We start from the raw sequence: 22,969 nt of genomic DNA, 5'->3' as shown, positions 1-22,969 counted from the left end.
ACTAAGGCCCCACAATACATGTATCTCCCTTTTCTGCTCTTTAGTGCTTCAAGCTTCTAAATCCTATTAACAGCTGTCAAAACCTGGTAAACTATTTAGATGCTTTCACAATTTGTTTAATTGGATAGTTAGGAAATGGCATGCTAGAAAAGCTTTTTTTTTCCTTTCCCTTTTTTTATTTATTTATTTTTTTTTTTAGCCTGGCTGAACATCTGTAGCATTAGGGCCTCATTATCTCTGAATTGGCATAGCAAATCAGTGGCATCATTAAAATGCCACATTAAGATGATTAAGTTTCTTTGTTATCCAGTTGACTTTTGCATGTGCTGAGGATTTCATGGTTATGACCCCCGATCCTTGTAAAACACTTGAACAGCATCACCCTTTTGTGCCTCCGATGTTTAACAGCCTCTGTCTTGTGCTTTCTGGCTTCTTCACAGTATCTATTAGCAAACTTGAGGCCATAATTCCAAACTTATGTCTGTCTCTCAGGGCTCAATTTCAGCTCTCTCTAGTTCAGCATGAAAGTTCAGGATCTCCCCTTTCCACTCAGAAATGACTATTAATGCTCTCTCATGGACACCCCGATTGTCTTTGCTGTTTTGCCATCCTTGATGGGTTCATCTTTCCACCAGTGCATTTTATGGTGCCTGTAAGAACAAACCGAGGCACAGTTGGCTGAGACTGATATTGCCCCTGCAGGATTTAGATGTTGGATTCCTTCCAGAACCCATTGTTTTTGCAGTGTCTCAGGTGAAACCAAAAATGTCTACTCTGGAGTGTAAGCTTTTCATGTGATAACCATCACCCCAGGAAATGAAACCATGTGCATCAGCCCCAATGAGCCAAGCCAGTCCTTTGTTCTTCTCTGCCTACAAAATCCTAGTTGGGGGGGAGAGAAGAAGGGGGACAGGGTGCATGTTAGTGTATGTAATCTTCCTAAATCATCCACAACATAGAAAAAACCGGGAACATATGAACCAAGTGGCTCTTTGTGAAAGAATTTAGTTTAATCTAGTTTCCTGTAGGTTAGCTTTAATTTGCACATCTTTTTTCCCTCTGGGAATTTAGAGCAATTGCCTTTACCAGCAGTTTGTGGTTTGGCCCACATGTGTGTGCATGTGTGTTGTCATATTTTTCTCTCTAAGCTAAAATGGAACTATTCTTAAGAAGCACATTAAGTATTTATATAATAATGCAGTATCCCTTACTTTTAGAAAAACTATACAGGAAAATATGCGTTCACAATACAGATAAACTATGGGGCATTCTTCACTTTATAAAATTCAGTGTGTTCAAATAGCAAATTTCCCTAGTATATTAAGTGTTAGATAACAGGTTAATAGTTTGTTTTAACTTCAGCAGGTAAATTTAAAGTAGGATAAGGGATCATAAAAACTAGATATAAAATAACTAAAACTAAAACTAAAAATAACATAAATCTAAAATCATGATGAATTTTAGTGGGAAAAATAAAATTTGATTTACCAGGAACATCTCTATGCACAAAGTGAGGCATACTCTCAGTGATAAAAACAAGATTTCCTTTTCTAAGAGCCTCAGGTCCATAACAACTAGTTCTAATTTATGAGATAACATTTGCAAAGAATTTAGTATAATACTTGGCATACAGTGGGTGTTTAATAAGTGTTTTTCCCCTTACCCCATTTAATTCCCTTTTTTTTTAATTGTGAAGGATCAGTCTTCCTTGTAGAGGTCATAATAACTCTCCCCTTTTTCACCATTCTCTTCTTTCTCTACTCTTAAGCAATTGAATCAAGCTTTTTTATGGTAAAAAGTTGGAATCAACATCCTCCTAAAGACTAAACAGCTGTCTCTCTGGGTTTGGGTATATCCTACTTGGAGTTAAGATACTAAATTAAATAAATAATCTCTTGGGATCTTTTCCAGATCTTGGATTCTAATCCATGATATTTTAAAATTATGAATGCTACTGCCACTGAAAAAAAAAACAAAAAAAAACCAAACAAACAAACAAAAAAACAAAACAAAAAAAACACTTGTGCTTTAATCCTGGCTTCATCATGATTTCTTTTAGCCTGCTAAAAGAATCTGGTTCTTGTTGACCATTTGGGTACATCCTAATTCAGGCTTAGTCCTGATATTAAACCAACAGCAACCACAGGCCATGTTTTTTTTGGTCCGGAAAGGCCATCCTATCTCTCTAAGCAGGCTTTCTCTTTCTGTGACTTTGAGACTGAGGCATTTGAGGGAAAGGCATCATATTCTTCTGACTTTAAGAGATGAGATATTCCTAAACAACCATTAATTAATCTTGTGTCAAGCCAATATGACCGAATAACATTGAGTTGTTGGACTAATCTCTTGAAACCCAAATTCCTTAGGGAATTAGCACCAAAGATGTTGCTTTCTTCCTTCTCTTGTATATCCTATGCATGCCCCAAGACCTGACTAGCCATTTTGTTACTTCTCTACCTTCATTGGCCATAAAACTGGCCAATTATCTTTGCAGCCATTTTTTCTAACCAAAATGAAAAGGCGCTTTCATCTGCTGGCCCTTGCTATGTGCTGTTTTTGGTTTTCAGAGCTCAGGTTTTCCGTTGAGGTTCTTTTTAACGCCTACATGCAAACTGAAAAGCACTCAAGCTTTGGTGGGATGTCACCCACAGCTGGAGGGATAGTGGAAGGGGGTGGAGGGCACAGCCTTCAGGTGCATCCTTTAAAAAAAAAAACATGTCAGATTGAAGAAAACAAAGACCGGGTAAGACAAACAGCCCAACTATGAACAGGTAAAGACTTTCCTCTGTCCCCAAAAAACTGGAAAATGAACATGCCCACATAGAAGATGGCCTTTCACCTGTAACCTAGGTGCGTACAACTGAGCAAGCACAAAGGGACATTGGGAATATTCTGAGGAGAAGGCTGTGAGCCGTGACCTGTGGTGAGAAGCGGTAGAATGGAGTTGCTGAGAGACGTCTTCCCTGCTCATGGCCGTGTCTCTGTCTTGCTCTATTAAGCAAATAAAGCTAATATAGATGAAAGTTAAGACCTTGATAGAAGTGAAAATTGAAACTTGGTTAGAACATAGCACAGCTGCCGTTTATACTTCCTCCTGTGGGGTGGCAGAAATGGCACGTACTGATGTGTTTTAGAAGTTATATAATTTTTAAAAATCATCAAAGAGAGTTTGAGGGTTTAATGTCTGTACTATTGGGGAAGAAGAGGAAATAGTTGTTTAACAGGGAAAGATAAAGTTGATTGAAAAATAAAAGCTGGTTTGGGAGTGAGGAAAACCTGGACTTGAATCGTACTGTGGACACATACTGAGTGGGTGACTTTGGGCTTGTTACCTTACCTATCACAGTTGCCCCAGGCAACTCTACATAAGTGGCAAAACAGGTTCCAATCTGCACAGGCAAAAGGGGTTTCCTCCCTGGGAGTTCCCTACATCATTTAAGTCATAGACCTAGTTTGAAAAACTACACAAAATCCACAAACAAGGAACCATCTGAACCTTATAAGCCTAGAGAAGAGATCCATATGCAGGATGTTCTCAAACTCTCAGTGCAGCTTTAAACTATTCAAAGATTTTGGGGACATATTATGTGGAAATAGGAAGATCTCTGCCATCAATTAGGCATTAGTATGCTTTGGGCATGTCCTCTCTTCTGTAAAATGAAAATTTTGAGCTAAATGATCTCTGAAGATTCTTTCCAGCACTAACATTCTATGATTCCTTTGGTCAAAGAGCAACTTGGTATTTCTAAGAGCCAAAGTTTTAAGAGGCTCTTGCAAATAACAACCAGCATTAAATATCTGAAAAATGTTTCACAGTTTTCAGTTTTTAATTGCCATCCCTGTGAGCTGGTACATAATTCTTTTAACTTTGTTAGTACCATTGAACACATTTGCCTTCCTGCTTTTTCCAGTCTTTAACTTGAGTGGTTGGTTTCTGATTGAGGTGTTTTAGCAACTCTCAACGTATGGGACAGCTTATTACTTACTCCCTTGGGCCTTTTCCCTTAGTCTTGTAGTTCTGGGCCCCTGGATTTCGAACCACCCCATCCCACCCCCGCCACCATGGTCCAAGCATTAGTATTTCTCTCCTATACAGAGTTGAGGAACTCCTCTGCCTAACTCCCCTCTACTCAACCCTTCAAATTAAAATGATTCCTTGGAAGTTTAAATTGTAAAAGTAAAGTTCCTTCTGGCCTTCTCAACTATTTTTCACTAGTACTGATGGCTTCCTCTGCTTTTAATGTAGTGTCTTTATCAGAGAGATAGACAGATAAGACATGTTTTTGACAATTAATGGAAGGAAGAAGAGACAAAAGCATGTGTTGGAAGCAGGAAGGCCATGCTAATTATTCATCTTTCAGTCTAGAGGAGTCTTAAATTTAATGTAAGTGGGATTTGATAGATTCAAAAAGTATATCCCTATATCTGAGGGCATATCTTCTAGTCCTTTCTCTACAGTCTTCTAAAAAGGCATCAGTTTTGAGAACCTAATCAGTTTAAATCTTGTATGTCATACTTAATAATATGAGAATACTTCATGTGTTAGTGATGGTTAGAAATCCACTCCTTTTCAAAAATTCCAAAGCACTGAAATCACTCTTATCCATTCTTTGCATTGTCTTTTTGGCTGTAATTCTAAACCCAAAGGATAAGTGATCTTCATAATGATGTCTTCTTGTTTTTGTGGTGATAAGTTAGCCTTGATATTGTATTAGCCTCATTTGGTATTATGTTGTTAGCTGTAGGTCTCTTCTCTTTGAGCTGCTTTGCTAGCTCCAGACATAATCATTTTTCATTTCTCGCATTTTCTTCCCTGCAGATGATTCAATGAAAGTGAAAGATGAATACAGTGAAAGGGATGAGAATGCTTTAAAGCCAGACCCCATGGAAAATGCAGAAGATCCTGAAATACCTTACAGCTATCCGAGAGAATATAATGAATATGAAAGCATTAAGTTGGAAAGACACGCTGTCTCTTATGACAGCAGCAGGCCAACTAGTGGGAAAATGAACTGTGATGTGTGTGGATTAGCCTGCATTAGCTTCAATGTATTGATGGTTCATAAGCGAAGCCACACTGGTAAATATTCTTCCTTCCCCTGAGAACTGTCCTGCTACAGCCATGGACAGCAATGCAATGAGTAATAGCATCAGGATTCTTAGCATCTTCCTTATGTTTGCTGGATGGTTCTGGTCTTGTCACCCACTCTGGGCATCATTTTTCCCAGTGATTTCTTCCTGCTTCACCAAAGCATTTCAAAAAACCTAGCAAACATTTTTACAGGTTTTCTGAATGAAAGAGGCCATAGAAGATCAGAAGTCCATGCCCACTTATTTTTTAGTTAAGAAATAGGAATTAAGTTCTGTGACTTATCCTTTATGTGCATTTTGACTTTAATAACAATTCCATACTTTGTGTTAGTCCTGTTTTGAGAAGGGTACTTTTAAAAGGCAAATTTTAAAACAATATGCTTTTAGAAAATTAAGGGGTGGCCTACAGAAATACATAGAAAAGTATCCCTCCCATTAAAGGAGATTCTCTTTCCTGCACTTATAATATAGGGGCTTTAAAAAATCTATTTCTTGTATTTGGCCCATTATTATGACTAGATTCCATGAGTCTTACTTGGACTGTGCTTACATTTTATTGTAGTGGGCTTCTAAATAGAAGAGAGGAAATCATAAAATCTTATATCCATAAGGCACTTCCAGAAACCACCAGATTTATTTTGCTGAATCAAAGAAAGATAATACTTAAACCCCAGTGGGATAGGTGCTTATTGTATTCTAAAATATTTCCAGGGAAGGTAATTCCATAGCCTATGAGCTAAGGCTTTCTTCCCCTGCTATGAAATCTCTCTCCTAGCTGATCCCCAGTGGGGACAGAATCCACCCCACCCTGAGAAGAAACTTCCATGGGGACATCTTGCCATAGGGAATGTGTGTATACATGTGTTTCTACACTTGCCTGGTGACCAGGAAGTTTCCATTTTTGTCCTTTTTAAAGGTGAACGCCCATTCCAGTGTAATCAGTGTGGGGCATCTTTTACTCAGAAAGGTAACCTCCTCCGCCACATTAAACTTCATACAGGGGAAAAACCTTTTAAGTGTCATCTCTGCAACTACGCATGCCAGAGAAGAGATGCTCTCACAGGTCACCTTAGGACACATTCTGGTAAGTGAGAGAAATGAGCATCCCTTGTCTTGTGAAGAACTGACTCTAGGCATTCTTACTCTATGGAAAATTAAAGGGTTAAGTATTTAGGTTTAATCTGTCATTCATGTTCTGAAGGGTTAACAACAGCAGAGACCTCAAGGGCTAATTACACTTTCATTAAGACATTAATTGCCTTCCGTCTGGCTCATTGGGAATGATCATCTCTCTACCATCTTTGCTCCCCTAGAGAACAGCAGAGTTAGACAGGAAGAACTTGCCCTTTAAAAGAGCCTTTTAAACATTTTACAGAAATTCCAGAGCCTACAAGTATTTTCTTGTAAAGAAATTTTCTGGAAAGATTAGCTTCCTGAAAAAGATCTTTCACTCAAGAGACTCTTTCTGTAAGCAGGCACTACTCCCAGTGTTCATTCATGCTGTATTATTAAAGTTCAGTCTCTTCAATAGCAAAGCATTGCCTTGGGATTACTTTTTGGCCCTCCTGGGATAAATTCTCAAAAGTTAAGTTCTCTTTTAACCATCAGGTTTCCTAATTCTCTAGAACACCAGTAGTACAAATGTGCAAGGAAACATTTCCCAATTGGTCAATTTGGATCAGACAAGGTCCCAAATAGCGTCTCATTATATGTTCAGGATTTTATACCCAGGAAAATAAGCCTGAGTTTATTAACTATAATGGAGTCATAGGGACTGGTCAATGGGAACCCAACTCTAAGAACAAAAATTTGGAACTTGATGTTCTTGATAATTTTTTCAGAAATCAACTCCATTAAAAGAAACAACAGATCTTTAAGCTTATCAAGATTTGCTTCTTTTGTTTTGATTAAAAACCCATCAGTTATCAAGCACATGACTCCAACTAAGAATGAGACTTTTAGGGAACAAAAAGCACATGTTCACCCCAAAGACTAGGATGCTCCAGATAGATTTTAAGTGACTGAATAAGAATTCTCTTAAAATATGTTAAGACCGAAAGGTTAGTTGAAAAATTGGACTTACCTTCCATTGTCTTTTGTGGTAAGAGCAAAGAGTTGTGGAAATCTTTAATATTAATCTTAGGGACTGTCAGTGACTTTAATGGAGAGGCTTAAAATCTTAGCTACCAACATACTTAAAAGTTTCATTGGATTAAAATTAAATTAGTTGAAATAATTTCATTTGGGGATTTTTTTTCCTTTTAAACCATAATAAACAATTAAAATGGAAAACTCATATTTTAAGGAAAATATTTTATTTTTTTAAAAAAATTTTCAGCCAAGGAAAAAAAGTAAAATAAAAATTACAGTTGCTAATACATAATATCATGCCCATGATACAGTTTTCATTAGCATTATGAAGGTCTGCCATGATTTACACCCCGAGTAATGCAGAAAATTAAAGCTATTTCTTGGATAATTCAAGGAAAATCACTTGGAGATTCAGGATGGAAGGGGCACAAATCCCCTGAATTATGTGTGGAAAACTTTTTGAGGAAGTTTTTTAAAAAAATTTTTAACTAACATATATCAAGTGTCTCTTGATCCTTATCAGAATAATTCAGGTGAAAGCTCCCCTTTCCCATTCCTATTATTCAATCAATAGGACCAGTTTGTCTGCTTATCTCAAAGACTTGGGCTATGGGGTTTTAATATTTGGCTTGGGATTGGGATTGCTATAAAAATTAGCCCAATTGGCATTTCTCTGACCCAATCTTTACTCTTGCTATAACAAAATCATGAACTTTCCCAATTAGCCACAGTATAAAGAGGAACATTTCCATTTTGCAAGAACAGCTAATCATGTTAATGCCCTGAGCAACCCATCAAGCTTGAATTGGTAGAAGTCTCCTAATCTCCTATCATTCCTTACCTCAAGTCAGAGTGCCCCTACTACCTTTACCACCAAAGGAGGCTTTTTCTTCTGATCTTAACCCTACATCCCACTGACCAACCGAAGGAATAGAGACAATCCTATGAATATCTTCTGGGGAAGGAAGACTTGGCCTGAAGACAATGACCACTCTCTAGTTACCATCAGTACATCCAAATTCCCCTCTCCTACCCTTGGGCACTACCTATCTCTGCTACTTAGTTGTAGGATATTTGTCATCTTGTTCCACAAAAATTAAGTGCAGTAATAATTTACAGTGTCTAAATGTAAAGACTTGCTCCCTCCCTCTCGTCTCATGGTCAGTGAACCTAGAAACCAAACTACTAACCAGGTGGTGGCTGTCCTGGAGCCCCTGGTGGTTACTGAGTACGCCTCTGCTCTTCTCCTAGTTGAGAAGCCCTACAAGTGTGAGTTTTGCGGAAGGAGTTACAAGCAGAGAAGCTCCCTTGAGGAGCATAAGGAACGCTGTCGCACTTTCCTGCAGAACACCGGCATGAGTGACACTGGTGAGTTGATGAAAACTTGCAGGGATTTTTCTTTCTTTCACTAGGTTGAGTGAAATCAAAATCTTGCTCCAAATCATTACTAATTAGTGAAATGAAAATTAAAGCAATTCTTAGACTCCACCTCCCCTCTTTCAGAATGACAAAGATAACAAAAAAGAAAATGACAGTTGTTGGAGGGGCTGTGGGAAGACAGACTGGTGGTGAAGATGTGGATGTTTATAACAATTCTGGAAAGCAGTTTGGAACTATACTCCCCCCAAATTATTAAACAGTGTGTGCCCTTTGACCCAGCCATACCACTACTAAGCCTGTGCCCAAAAAATGATCAAAAAAAGAGGAAAAGGTCTTTTATGTACAAAAATATTTATAGGTCCAGGCTTTGAAACAACAACATCTACTTTAGTATACATCATAATACTCCATACAAGCGTGAATTGTTATAATAAGTGCTGAATGATTTTTCTAAGCAAGTTGTTCTTTTCCTGTAGTGAATGATGAATTGTTTTCTGTGGGTCACTATCAGATGTTAGGGAGTTTAAAAATTCCTAAAAACAGCAAGATTTCAAAAATATTGAGACTAGATTAATGTGAGTCCAGGAAAACATGAAGTGGAAATCAAGAGTTGCTTAGTTGTGCTGGCTGTGGTGTGGAAATCTTTGTATAGATAAAGTCTTTTTTTTTTATAAATAATGTTAGGAGCTGGCCAACTGAATTTAGTTGGTCTGCAACTGCTTCTGCTTTTTATCCTGATGGCATCTTTGGTTTTATCAGGGAGTTGGATTTCCTCCTTATTTCTAAAGAGAAATGTTTACTCCAGTTTCTTTAAACACAACACACACACACACACACACACACACACACATACACAAACACATACACACACATGCATGCACACATACACATGAAAAGAAGAAAAAATTAAAACCAAGTATTCAACCTTCATATCTGAGAACACAAAACTAAGTAAGCTGGACCAAAGACAGAACACCAACCAGAATCTGCGTGTAAATCCAAGTCCTTCATTTAAAAGAGACTTCCAAGCTTTGAAAACTCTATTCTGGAGAGAATCATAGGAAAGATTACAGGAATAATGTGACAATATATTACTAACAACACAATAATGTTATACTTAATAATATAAAAATAAATAATATAAAGGGCAGTGTAGGATCAAGTGTAGGACCTGAAGTCAGAAAGACCTGAGTTCAGAACTGCCCTGACATTTACTAGCTGTGTGACTGTGTGGAAATCACTTAGCCCTGTTTGCCTCAGTTTCCTCATCTGTGAAAATGAGCTGGAGATGGAAATGGCAAACCACTCAGTATCTTTACCAAGAAAACCCAAATGGAGTCATGAAGAATTCAAACATGATTGAAATAACTGAATAACAAATAATAATTACAGAAAAACAATTATAGAATAATCATAGGAAAAAAACCTTAAAGATGATCTCACCTAACTCCATGATTTTACAGATAAAATAACTTACCCAAAGTTGCATACCTTAGTAGTAGCAAAGAAAAGACTTAGAGCCTAGATCTTCTGATCAAAATTAAAGGATCCTATAAATTGGAAATTGGGTAAAGCTGCTAATCTGCACATATTTATGACCATTTTGGTGACCATTGCTATCTTATATATTTCATTTCCTTTACCTTTATTAGAAATTTCAAACTAGTGGAATTACCAAAAGAAATTATTTAGTTCTCTTCAGTGATATAAAATGATTCAGGAAATGCTGAAATGTCAAAGCTGAGTTCATTTACATTTCATAGGGTGCTTTTATGGGTGTGTACAACCCATACGTTTTCAAGTATCAGCAAAAAAAATTGAAGACTTAACTAAATAAAAAAAATTTTTTTTCTTTTTGGAGAACAGAACATACTGTAATGGTGGTTTCATATTATAAAATATACACATTCATGGAACAGGAAATGATATGGCGTAGTAAACAAAAGAACAATTGACTTGCTGTCAAAGAGCCTTAGTTCAGGTCCCATTTCTTTTGATTACCTTATTACCTGTATGACTTTGGGCAAGTCATTTAGCCTTTCTGAATCTAGATTTACTCATCTATAACATGAAAATGGTTAAAGAAATTGTAGGATTTTAGATTCAGACCCAGAGGGACCATGGAAATTACTTAGTCCAACACCACTACCACCCATTTTATAGAAGAGATTTCTGAAATCCAGCAAGGTTCAACATTAAATTCTAAAGTCTTCTAATTAAAATGTTCTCCAGATAAAAAGAGACTACATGTCAATCATTATGACCTAGTTCCACTGCATTTTGTAAAATCTAATTGTTTCCCATAACTTTTAATCTAGAATGAATAGAGTTCTTACTCAACACTAAGCCATTTCCTTCATTGTTAGCATCATACTTTGTTCCTTTTCTTTTAAATATAGCATCTCAAACAAGACTTCATGGAAGATGTAAGGTAGGCCTTGGAAGAATAGAAGGATTTCCACAGGCAGAGACAAAAGGGTTTCAGGCATGGAAAAAGGCTTGTATGAATGCATGAGAAGAGTGGAGGATGAATTCATGGGGATAACTAATAATTCAGTTTGGTTGGAACATAGTTTGTGAAAGAGAGAGAGATAAGACAGGAAAGATAACCTAGAGTGGAATTATTAATGGATTTAAATGTCAGGCTTTCACATTTTATCCTAAAGGCGGTAGGGAGCTGCTAAAGGTCTTTGAGCAAGGGAATGAAATGATCCATCTGTGCATTAGGAAGATTATTTTGTCAGTGACGTGAATGATAGACTGGAGATGGGAGAGAATTCAGGCAGGCAAACCAGTGAGGAGGCTATTAACAATAGTCCAGGGGAGAGATAATGGAGTCCTAAAATAGGGCAAGTAGAAGCAGAAAGGAGGGAACTGATGAAAGGAGGATAGATGAGGAAGCAAAATGGACAGGAATAACTAGAAATTATTCTAATGTTAAGTCTGAGTGGTTGATGGGGATGGACTTGGTGGAGCTATCAATAGAAATGGAAATATCAAGAGGAGGGGCAGCATTAAGGGGAGATGATTTCTGTTTGGGACATCCCTGTAGAGATGTTACTCAGAAAAGTGGAGATCTTACTTAGAAAAGTGAAAATGTAGGGCCTCAGCTCACAGATTAGGGTCATGAAATTGATATTTTGTGAAATAGCAAGGGTTTTAATATGGCAAAACATCCAGCCTTATGAGTTTCTCCTATTTGTAGTTATGCTAGTAGGTATCACACATAGAGTCACCAATATATGCTCATTCTATCATCTTAGTAAAAGCTGTGTAAAAGAATGCAAGATTGCAAGAGACAAAACTTGTAGTTTCTCATTTGATTGTGTCTTTCTCCCAGCATGGGACTAATAGGTGGCATAAATTTAGGGTCATATTAATTATCACATAAATTATAAATACTTAGAGTTGCACTCAATATTTGCATATTTGTGTATGGTGGTGAATATTTTATCAGCAAACATTTATTAAGTGCTTGCTATGCATTCAGCATTAAGAGATATACAAAGGTAAATAAGCTGTGAGGAATCTTGTCCTCAGGAAGCTTATGACAAACACAAATAAGTATGCACAAAGCAGCTGATACTTAACTAGTGCTTTACAGCTTAAAAAGTTTTAATATATGCATACATATACACATATATTTATGCATGTATACATATATGTATATGTGTCTGTATAGATATATATTGAAAAAACTTTTTAGATACCCTATATATACACATTTACGTATATACACATATATGCGTGGATAGATAGTATCTTAAAAGAATTTTAGGATACTTTGTACATACATATATACACACATATATATTATACACATATATGTATCCTAAAAGACTTCTAGGATCTTCTGTATATAAGTGCCTATATGCATGCATACATATATATGTATATATACATATGTGTTTATATAGATAGATAATATCCTTTAAAACTTTAAGCATATGTTTATGTTGTATATGTATGTGTTCCTAAAAGACTTTCAGAACACTTTGTATATGTGCACATGTATAGGATTATATATATATATATATATATATGCATGCACATATCTGAACACAGATATAGACTGTGTGTAAATAGGTAATATACTTTTAAAAAGGACTTTTAGGATCTTTAGCATATACATACATACATGTATATTATATGGTATACATGTTCCTAAAATACTGACATCTTGTATACACGTACATACACATATAAACACATAGTCTTATTTTGTTCTAATGATGTTTCTGTAATATAATGACTAAGGGTATTAAACCTCAGTTTACAAATGAAGCACCTTCAGAGCTCAGAGATATTAGGTGACCTGCCCAATGGAGCACAACTAGTGAGTACCCGAAGCAGGATCCACACTGAGTTCCCTTCTGACTCTAAAATACATGCTCTTTCCACTCCATTAAGTTGCCTCTCTGAAGAGATAAAATTCTGTGAGATCAGTCGAGGGTGAGATCTCTTCCACTTGACTAGATCAGCAAATGATCAACAGATGAGGTAGCATTTGAGCTGAGCTTTAAAGGTTTAGAAGTATTGGGATGCTCTAAGTCACTGAATAATATTTCAGATATCTATGATTTACTGCCATGAGCACCCTCTCCACCAGCACAAATCCCACACCAAAATATGGTAGATGAGTTGTTCAGCCATGTTTTGGCTAGTGGCCAATCTTCCAGTGATGAAACTTTCTAGACTTAGCTAGGGCAAGTCTTTTAATGATAAATAATGTAGTCTGTTGCTTAGTCTACATAGACTTTTTTTTCACATTGTGGGACCTACCAGAATTTGTAATCTATTGGCAGAGCTTTCATGAACCTCGGGGCTCAGCTTCATGATATATCAGGGTAATGTTTGACTTGAATTAGATTGAAGTATAATAACTATTATGTACTTTTCTCTTTTTATTTCCTAGATGCTTCTTTTTACATCTAGAACAAGCATTCTTAACCAGGAGTCTATGAACTTGCTTTTAAAATCTTTTCATTACTTTCAATAGAATTAATTTCCTTTGTAGCCCTATACATTTTGTTGCACATTTATTTTATGTATTTAAAAATAATCTGAAAATGTTTCCATAAGTTTTATTACATTGCCAAAAGGAGCCAACACACACACAGAGAGTTAAGGACAAAGAGGAATTCATCAGAATCTTTAGTCTTTATGCTCTTTGCTTCTAACAAGAACTTTTTTATATTGCCTGGAGGTTTTGAACCAAATATATTATGTCTGGATCAAGCTGAGAAGAGGTCTTTAAAAAATGTAAATATTAAGAAGTCTATCATTTTTAAATAGATGAAAACTGATAATACTTCATGATTATCATTCATCCTATTGCTCAAAAAGGCAAGTTTTTCGTGTAGTCTTTTGTTAAAACCTGCCTCAAATTGTTGATAGCAATCTCATTAGACAATTCTCATTGCACAACAACCCACTCTCTTCCCTGCCCTCCCCCGCTTTCTGCTCTCCATCAGCTAGTGACCACACACCCTCAAAAAAAGACAGGAAGTCTCCTTTGCCTTGAGGGTCTAATGAAAAACTGAAAAGAAAAGGAAAACCATAATGAAACTGTCCATTTCCTTGGGTCAGAACTTCATCATAGAAACAACTAGCCAAAGATCAGATGAAAAAAAGTCAATCTTTCTAAGGGGAAAAAAGGCAATGCTCTATAACTGTGGCTTTGTATTCTTACTGTTGTCTTTTCAGCATTTCTTGTTTATGCAATCATAGAACTTTGCTTTCAAGTCTTTCAAAGTTCCTTGCTAATGGTCATTATTTCTATGTTATGCTAGGCAGAGGTTTAGAGGTTAAAATGAGGCAAGTATAATGAATTTCCAAGCTCACTCATAAACTGTGTGCAAATAGCTTATGCTTTTGTCACCCTCCCAAATCCCCCACACCCTACTGCTTGCAACATTAACTCTCCAAATACCACCCAGGAACGGATTTCCTATTTCATCATTTAAACCCATTATCTAGTTCCCTTACTAACTTGCCAAACTGGTTGTCCACTACTTGCATTGCTGAGACATGATAACAAGTCTAGACTGTATAGACAGTTTAGTCCTGAGGTTAGTGCAAAGAAGGATTAGGATCTAATAATATTTCTGTTACACCACCCCCCATCAATTACCTAGAGGATTCCTCCTATGTGTTCCAAAGTGATTTTTCTAGTTCAATAGCATTTTCTTTTCATATCCAAGTGTAACCATTGGGAGTGGAGGAAAGTGTAGAATTCAGTAGTTATAAAACACCTTCAGGGCAACAGACTATTGTGGGTTAGAAATAAAAATGAGATTGAATACTACATTTGTAGACAGAGTTTTAACCTTTGGTCAGTCTATCTGTTGGTAAACACAGCAAGAGTGAATGAGAGACTAAAGGAGAACCTGATTCCCACAATGTGCTGTTATATTCTGTAAGAAATTTAGAAATAAAATTGATTTGCTCTCTCTCTCTGTTTAAAGACCTCCAAGGCAGAGGAAGGAAGTTTATCACCTCCCAACTCATCTATATGGGATAAACTCTAAAGGTTTTTCTTAATTTCAAGCTTAAATTTGACTTTGCAACTCTGGACTCATTGCTCTCTTTCTTTTTTTCTTTTTGGAGTCAATCAGGCTTAAGTGACTTGACTAGGGTCATACAACTAGTAAGTGTCTGAGGCTGAATTTGAACTCAGGTCCTCCTGACTCCAGGCCCTCATTGCTTTCAGCACAAAAAGTACAAGTAGAATTACCCTTCTGTGACAATCTTTCATAGCCATGAACAGAACCATCACATCCTCCCAGTCTCCCCATTCCCTCACTCCTCTCTCCTGCAGTCTGTTTCTTCACTCTGCCCTCAACTGACACTGACTCAGGTCCTTTCCTTATTCTAGACAGTATCCAGATTATCAACATCCTCCTTAAATGGTGGTACCCCGAACTGAACAGGAGGTAATGCTGAAGACAAAAAAGGTCTCTCACCTTTTTATTCCCCGAGGCTCTGACTCTCCTAATGGAGCCCCAAGACCAGTTAGCATTTTTGCTTGCATTATCACCCTATTGACTCTTACTAAGCTTACTGCTCATAGATCTTTCTCAGACGAAGCACTGTATGACCATGTCTCCCCTCCTGTGTGCTTGTGAATTTGATTCTTTCACAGCCAAATGTAAGACTTTATGTACATCCTTTGTGAATTTCATCAGACTAAATCTAACATTCGGTTCTTGTCTTTGGGGATTAATTAGCATCTTCTTTTGGACCCTGTCTTTTGTTATCCAGTATGTTAGTTATACTTACCAACTTAGAGTTATCTATTAGCTATTGATTAAACAGCAACATTGACCTATTGGGTCTAATTGAGAGTGACTTTGTTAAATTGTGATAATGATCATGCAAGGAGCCAGGTATCCTAAAGTAGTCTTTATCATAAGACTAAACAGACATACCTTTATAGATCACTCCTGTATGTGAATGTGTGAATGACTGGAGGAAAAAATAGCAGAATAGCAATAACAGAGATTAAGGACAGAACTTCATACTGATTGTTTCCCATTTTACTATAAGTATCTGATAGAAAAATCATTAATTCTTTTATATAGATGAATGTTATAGATGGCTATTGCTGAACCAGAATTCAAATACTTCTAGGCAAATGAGCTTCATTGACTTCTCCCACCCAGTCTCATTTAATTGAGCTTGAATTTGAGAACTCAGTTCAAACTCTCCTGATTCTATTCTCAGAATTATTCCATATTGCAAAATATCTGTGATTTTTGTTGGGTGTGTGTGTTCTCTCTCCATTGACTCTGATCTCATCTCTCCATGTCTTGGTAGATATTCTTCTTGGCTTGCTATATTGCCACAAAAAAATTCAGCCATTCCTTTGACTAGTAGTCAGTTTTCCAGTGAAGCTTTCTGCTTTTAGTTAGATCTTATAATTACAGACAAGCAGTTTAATACTAAAGTTATAGAAAGTTTTCCCTTTTGTTCAAAAGTAGTATGTGTGAGAGTTTTATGTCTTGGCAACTTAAATTTACCCTTTACCTGAAAAGTATTTGACCTATTTACCCAATGGCAGTATTCTAATAGTACAAACAAAATCACAAATCAAGTTAACAAGTGTTTATTAAGTGCATACTATCTAGACCAGGCACTATGTGCTAAAGGTCCAAAGAAAAACAAAATACAGTCACTAGGAATCTAATGATCTAATGAGGGAGACAGCATGCAACCAACTAAGAGGAAAGAAGCTATAGAAGAATATACTGGAGATCCTCTCAGAGAGGTATTGGGAAAGGCTTCCTGTAATATATGGGATTTTAGCAGATTTGAAGGAACGCAGGGTGAAGGAACAAGGAGGAAGAGCTGAGGATGAAGAGTATTCCAAGCATGGAGCACATTCAGTGAAAATGTCCAGAACTGGGAGACAGGATGTGCAGGATGTGCAGGGATGTGGATTGAGTATTTTATCAGGAGATTAGGTAACATTTGTTTAGAGCCCAGAGTTGTTTTGCTTAGGCCAGTTTGTTAAAACCTAGTCAATTTGGTCATTCTTGGCTTGTCCCCAGCCCCATTTTTCTCTTCACAAGCTATATTTACAGCCAGAAATACATAGAAATATGTAGCTTAACATGCTTTTTACTAAACAGGTACCTCCTTGAGTCATAGTAAAGAATTGTCTGACATCAGCAAAATAGTCACACTGACTAGCCTTTATAGTCTGATGAAGAAATGACTGATCTGTAAAGCCCCATTACACCTGCAAAATTGTAAAGGAAAAAAATGCTTAGTTTCATATTTTACATTCTTTCTTGTGAATTTTAACTGCATCAACCTAATCATGTTTGACTAGCTAGAAAAACCATTCTAAAAGAGTCTGTGGAGAGATTTAGAAAGTCGATTAATTTAGATTGGGAAAATTGCATGTTTGTTTTCACTAATCTTTGGTTTCCTTTGTAATCCTGTACTTTGTAATATGTACTTTGTGTTATTCATATACAATGTTTTCAGGAAAAGTCAATTAGACTTTTCCAGATGCCCAAAGGGATTCAGGACACAAAAAAAGATTCAGAGCCCTTTCTCTAGAATCTTCCCCCACATGTTCATAGCATTTCAGAGTTTCAAGCACCCATTTGGTTCAGGAATCTTCCCCAATATCTCTGACAAGTAATCTCCTAGAGTCTACTTGAAAACCTCCATCAACATGGAATTCATCTCTCAAGTCCATCTCACATTGGGAAATTTTTCCTTATAGAGAACTGAAATCTGCCTTTTAATACAGTTCCACCTAATATTTCTAGGCTGAACAAAACAAATCTAATTCCTATTCTGGGTGACAGTTTGTCAAATGATTGAAGGTTTCTGAATTGTCTCTCCAAATCATCTCTTCTCTAGGCTAAACATTTCTAGTCCTTTTAACCCATCCGCATCCTATATATTGCACAGTACTTATCAGGTCTCCTCAATGTCCTGGTCACCATCTTCCAAACATGCTCCACCATGTTTATAGGCCCCCTAAAATCATCAAGATTTTAAAACATCAAGAACTAAACACAGTATTCCAGATGTTGTCTGACTAAGACACAGACAAATGAAGCTATAACCTCTTTTGTTTTGGAGAATGCTTCTATTAGGGAAGCTTAAGATCAAATTAGTAAAAAGAAAAGAAATTGGTTTATTTCACTTCTACAACATTTTTGATTCATTCAGCTGTTGCCTAGCTTCATCTCTATTCCCATCCACCCCTATCTTACACTTATGATCTTGTTTTGTTTTGTTAATCCACAATCTCATATATAAAGCTTTATATTTGCCTCTATAAAAATCTCATATTTCTTGATCCGGTCTATCATTCTAAATATTTTTAGCTTCCAATTCTGTTCGTCAGAGTTTTATCTGTCCCTCCAAACTGTGTCATTTATAAAAATTTGATGTTAAATGTCATCTAAGTATTGAATATGATATGGCAAAGGACAGAGCAATGTGATCTTCCAATAACGATATCCCTCTAAGTTGACTTTGGTAAGTCCATTCATTCAGCCAGCTCTGATCTCAGTATATATATTTCTTCCTTATCCATGATGATATGAGATATGTTTTCTATGAATCAATGCTGGCTCATGGTGATCATCGATTCCTTTTCACTTATGGCAGAGGTGGTAGGTTTTGTTGTTATTTTTGTTTGTTTTTTTCCTGGACACCAGATGCATGTCTGTTTCAGGTACTGAAATGCTTAACTCTTAGACCCACTCCACCCCCTGCCCCCTGAGAATGTAGGCTTGGAGTATCTTCTTGTATAATAAGCCCATCATACCATTAAGCCCTCAAACTAGCAGCCTTAGCAAACTCCAAATTTCATAGCAACGTAATGTAGAAAAAATAATAATTTTTGCATGTGATGCAAACTTTATATACATAACTGATTTTGGGGGGATGCTAGAGCTGGAAGGATCTTTAGACTTATGTATTCCAACCCCCTAATTTTATAGGTGATAATCCATGGAGGCTAAATGGCTTGTCACTAATAAATGTTAGAGCCAAGGTTTGAACCCAGGTCTTCTGACGCCTAGCCCAGTGCTTTAAATTACACCCTTTAGATGGCAGTTTAAGGATCACCTCTCAATTTTTTCTTCCTTGGACTGATTGAAAATTTTTTCCTGAAATTCCTAAAATGTACCAAATGTAGGACAGCATACAAATATTTGAATAGAAAACCATGTTTTTCAAGCAGTCCATGTAACTGCTTCACTTCAGGGCATAAACTTGAAGAGTTGGTGTGAAAGTGAACTGCTATGTTTGGAAATTGATTTCCAAGCAAAAGATTCAGTTGCTGAATCAAGCATTATAATTCTGTAGATTAGATCGGAAAGGTTCATAATCTCATATAGTTAGAATTCATGGCGTCCAACCAAGCCTTTCACTTTGCAGCTAAGTGGTGCAATGGATAAGTCTGCTGGATTTGGAATTAGGAATATCTGAATTCACTGGGTCAGATAAGTGGTGAAGTGGATAGAATAAAAGGAGGTAGAGAAGGAAATGGCAAACCATTTTGATATCCTTACCAAGAAAACTCCAAATGACTGATCAAATGCAACAGTACCTGACTTCAGATCTTACTTCAGGTCTTTAATAGCCTTGTGACTCTAGGAAAGTCCCTCAGCCTCAGGTTCATCATCTACAAAACTGGAACTAACAATAGTGCTTGTCCCCCAATTCTTTTGAGGAGAAAATGAGCTAACATGTGTTAAGCATTTTGCAAACCTTAAAGAGCTATATAAAAACTAAACTGAAATCAAGAGGTTTAGTGATTTTTCTCAGGGACACACAACTGCTAAGTATTTGAAGCAAGACTTGAACTCCAGTCTTTCTGTGGCCAAGCCCCTCACTCTGTCCATTATAGCACATAACTACCTCATTCTGTGGTTCATACACTGACCATCAACCAAAATCTGCTGTTAGAAAACAATGGCAAAGTGTTTGTTAGCTGTGCCCAAGACATTTTAATCATAACTGACATTTATTGCCCTGCAAAGAGACAGGAACAGAGAGAAGCATGTTCAATATATACAAGTATACATGTACAAACTACACACACACACACACACACACACACACACACACACACACAAAGTACAATAATTTAAACAGATTTCTTGCTACTTTATATTTTTAGTCCTATTTCTAAACTGTGTAACAAATAGAACCCTTTATCCAGAGAACCACATTTTTTAACCCTCTGACAAGTTGTTAGATATTCCAATCTGCAGGTGTCTCACACATAGTATTATTCAGAATCAGAAAGAAAGCAGAGCAGTGAGTTAGAGGAGCTCCCTCTCCCTCTCCTTTCTCTCTGTCTCTGCCTCTCTGCCTGTCTCTGTCTCTGCTTTTGTCTCTGTTTCTGTGTGTCTCTATCTCTGTATCTGTCTGTCTGTCTCTTCCTCTGCCTTTCTCTTTCTTTGCCCGTCTGTGTGTATTTCTGCCTTTCTCCCTGTCTCTTGTCTGTTTTTCTCTCTCTTTGCTTCTATCTCTGTGTCTCTTTCTCTTTGAATCTATATGTCTTGGTCTCTCTGACTTTCTATCTCTCTGATTATCTGTGTGTGTGTGTGTGTGTGTGTGTGTGTGTGTGTGTGTGTGTCCCTTTCTCAACCAACCACATCCAGGCTATTCATTTTATACTTCCTCATGCTAATGAAGATCTTGGTTGGGGATGGGTCATTCTTTCCTACCTCACCCTACACAGCTAGGTTTTTATATGGCTCTGTGCTAGGCTTCCCTGACCACAGCAGGAACCCTCTGCAAGAGTCCAAGCAATATTAGATAGGAAGCCACAACAACCAAGTGTGCATCAGACTTGTAAACGTTTCCCTCTTACCTGTTTGTTTTTTTCCCCTTCTTTCTTACATTTTCCCAAACCAGCCAGCGTGGAGGCAAGACATCTCAAAGCAGAGATGGGAACCGAAAGAGCTCTTGTGCTGGACAGATTAGCAACCAACGTGGCCAAAAGAAAAAGCTCGATGCCCCAGAAATTTATTGGTAAGAATACAAGCCCTTTGCCTGCTGCTGTTAACAGATCCATCTGAAGAAAATAACACAGAGTGCATGTTACACAAGGGCCATTTTGACCCAGTCTAGTTTAAAATAAGTAATTCGTTTCTCATTATATTATCTTCTTATTTCATTCTAGCTTATTTTTTATTCTAAAAGGTCATTTTGATGCATGGAGCAAATAAGATGAATTTGATTAACTAAAGAAATACAAATAAAGATTATGCAAGTATTTGGAATTCCTACTTAATAAATAGAATTTGCTTTTTATTTAAATATATATATATATAGTTTCTTCCTTGTGTGACATGTATTAAATAGAAGATTTTTTTCACCTTCCCTTATTTTTGTGCCAAGACAGCCTTTTCAAGACAGTGAGCCTTTTCATATGTTTTTCTACTTGAAGCTGTTTGATGCCCTAATCGATTTGATACTTTGAAAAATATTGGCCAGGCATTGACTTTGAAGAGAGAGCGTCTAAGAAGCAAACATCTTAAATAACAAGATTTGATGGAAATGTTTTGTTTGCTGGAGTTAATTTTTATGTCATTGATTTTCACCTTGTTAGGTGAAAATGTGCAAAATGAGATGACTAAAAAACAATTGTTTCTTAAAATGTTTCAACTGTTGAAGACCATCAGCATTTTGATAAATTTTCCCAGATGTTTGCATGTGTGTGACCATGATAATTAAAGGAGATTTATTTTTGTGAAGTGGACAGCTGAAATGAATGTATTAGGCTTACTTATAAATTGGTTTCAAGGCATTGATGTTGAATAAAAATAGTTATCCAAATCAAAATAGAGCTGCTTTGCCACACAGAATTTTAGCAGCCCTGTCAGTCCTTTTATCACATCTGTTTATCTGTAATCTCAGCTCTATTTCTCTCCCTACCACCATCCCCTAATATCTTTTACAAAGATCAATTGCCTACCCTACTCTTGAACTGGGTAAAATTTAGCTTTAGTCTAAAGACTATTTTTCTGCATAGATATGTTGTGATAAATTGATAAATTAAGAGAATCCATGTTTCAAGGTTATCTAAATTTGGGGCTTTCTTTGGTTTTATTTCTTGTCAAATGATTTTCATAATACTAGACAGATTAAAAACAAATTGTGTTGGACTAATAAACAACATATTTTAATTTAGACTGATTAAGACCCTTCCTGATCCTTGGGGAAGGTGGTCAAACAATGAGACCCTGTGTGGTTTAGGCACAGAATCATGATTCTGACAAATTTTATGAATGCATTGCCTTTGGAGGTGATATACATCTTTGTAGACTTGGAGTTTCTGAAGCACACAAGGAAAACTGAATAGTTTGAAATATTAGGATCAAAAGGTCACAATTTTAGAGCTGGCAGGATCTTGGGGGACTTTGTAGACTAATGTCCACATTTTACAGAAGAGGAACCTTCAACCCGGAGTTTTTTTTGTATTTGCCCAGTGCAGCAGAGGCAAGGCTCCAAACAAGATCTTGCAATTCTAAAGACAGCATTCTATCCTTCTTTATTCCAGATCCTAATAGCTAAGTGGCACAGTGTATATATAGATTGCTGGGCCTGGTGCCAGGAAGAAGATCTAAATTCAAATCCAACCTCAGATACTTATTAGCATTATGACCTTGGGCAAGTCATTTGGGCTACCTCAGTTTCCTCAACTATAAAATGGGAACAGTTGACCAATCAAACTCCTAGGATTATTGTGAGGATCAAATGATAATATCTGCAAAAGTATACAGTTCCTAGAATATAGTAGGTGCTTGATAAATACTTCTTCTCTTTCCTTTCCTTCTTCCCTACTCTATTGTTTGCATTCATATGTTTCTTTTAAGACTGAAAATACCTTGACTATAAACTCTTTGGTTAATATTTGAAT

The 22,969-nt window shown here is 36.7% G+C and overlaps 1 protein-coding gene across 3 annotated transcripts in view; it reads left to right on the top strand.

Annotated features, from left to right (window-relative positions):
* The window catches only part of IKZF3 (IKAROS family zinc finger 3), a 78,592-nt gene that overhangs the window by 42,457 nt on the left and 13,166 nt on the right, over window positions 1-22,969 (top strand). For 2 of the 3 annotated variants that reach the window (XM_074261401.1, XM_074261402.1), the window contains 4 exons: window positions 4,820-5,080; window positions 6,008-6,175; window positions 8,434-8,550; window positions 20,962-21,078. In XM_074261401.1, the coding sequence (XP_074117502.1) occupies window positions 4,820-5,080; window positions 6,008-6,175; window positions 8,434-8,550; window positions 20,962-21,078 (663 nt within the window). The remainder of the gene's footprint in view (window positions 1-4,819; window positions 5,081-6,007; window positions 6,176-8,433; window positions 8,551-20,961; window positions 21,079-22,969) is intronic. The other variant, XM_074261403.1, reaches the window with a different exon arrangement.

The sequence above is a fragment of the Sminthopsis crassicaudata genome, chromosome 4, assembly GCF_048593235.1.
Source record: "Sminthopsis crassicaudata isolate SCR6 chromosome 4, ASM4859323v1, whole genome shotgun sequence".
Taxonomy (NCBI): Eukaryota; Metazoa; Chordata; class Mammalia; order Dasyuromorphia; family Dasyuridae; genus Sminthopsis; species Sminthopsis crassicaudata.
The sequence above is the reverse complement of the archived record's forward strand: the minus strand, read 5'-3'. Positions and strand labels throughout refer to the sequence as shown.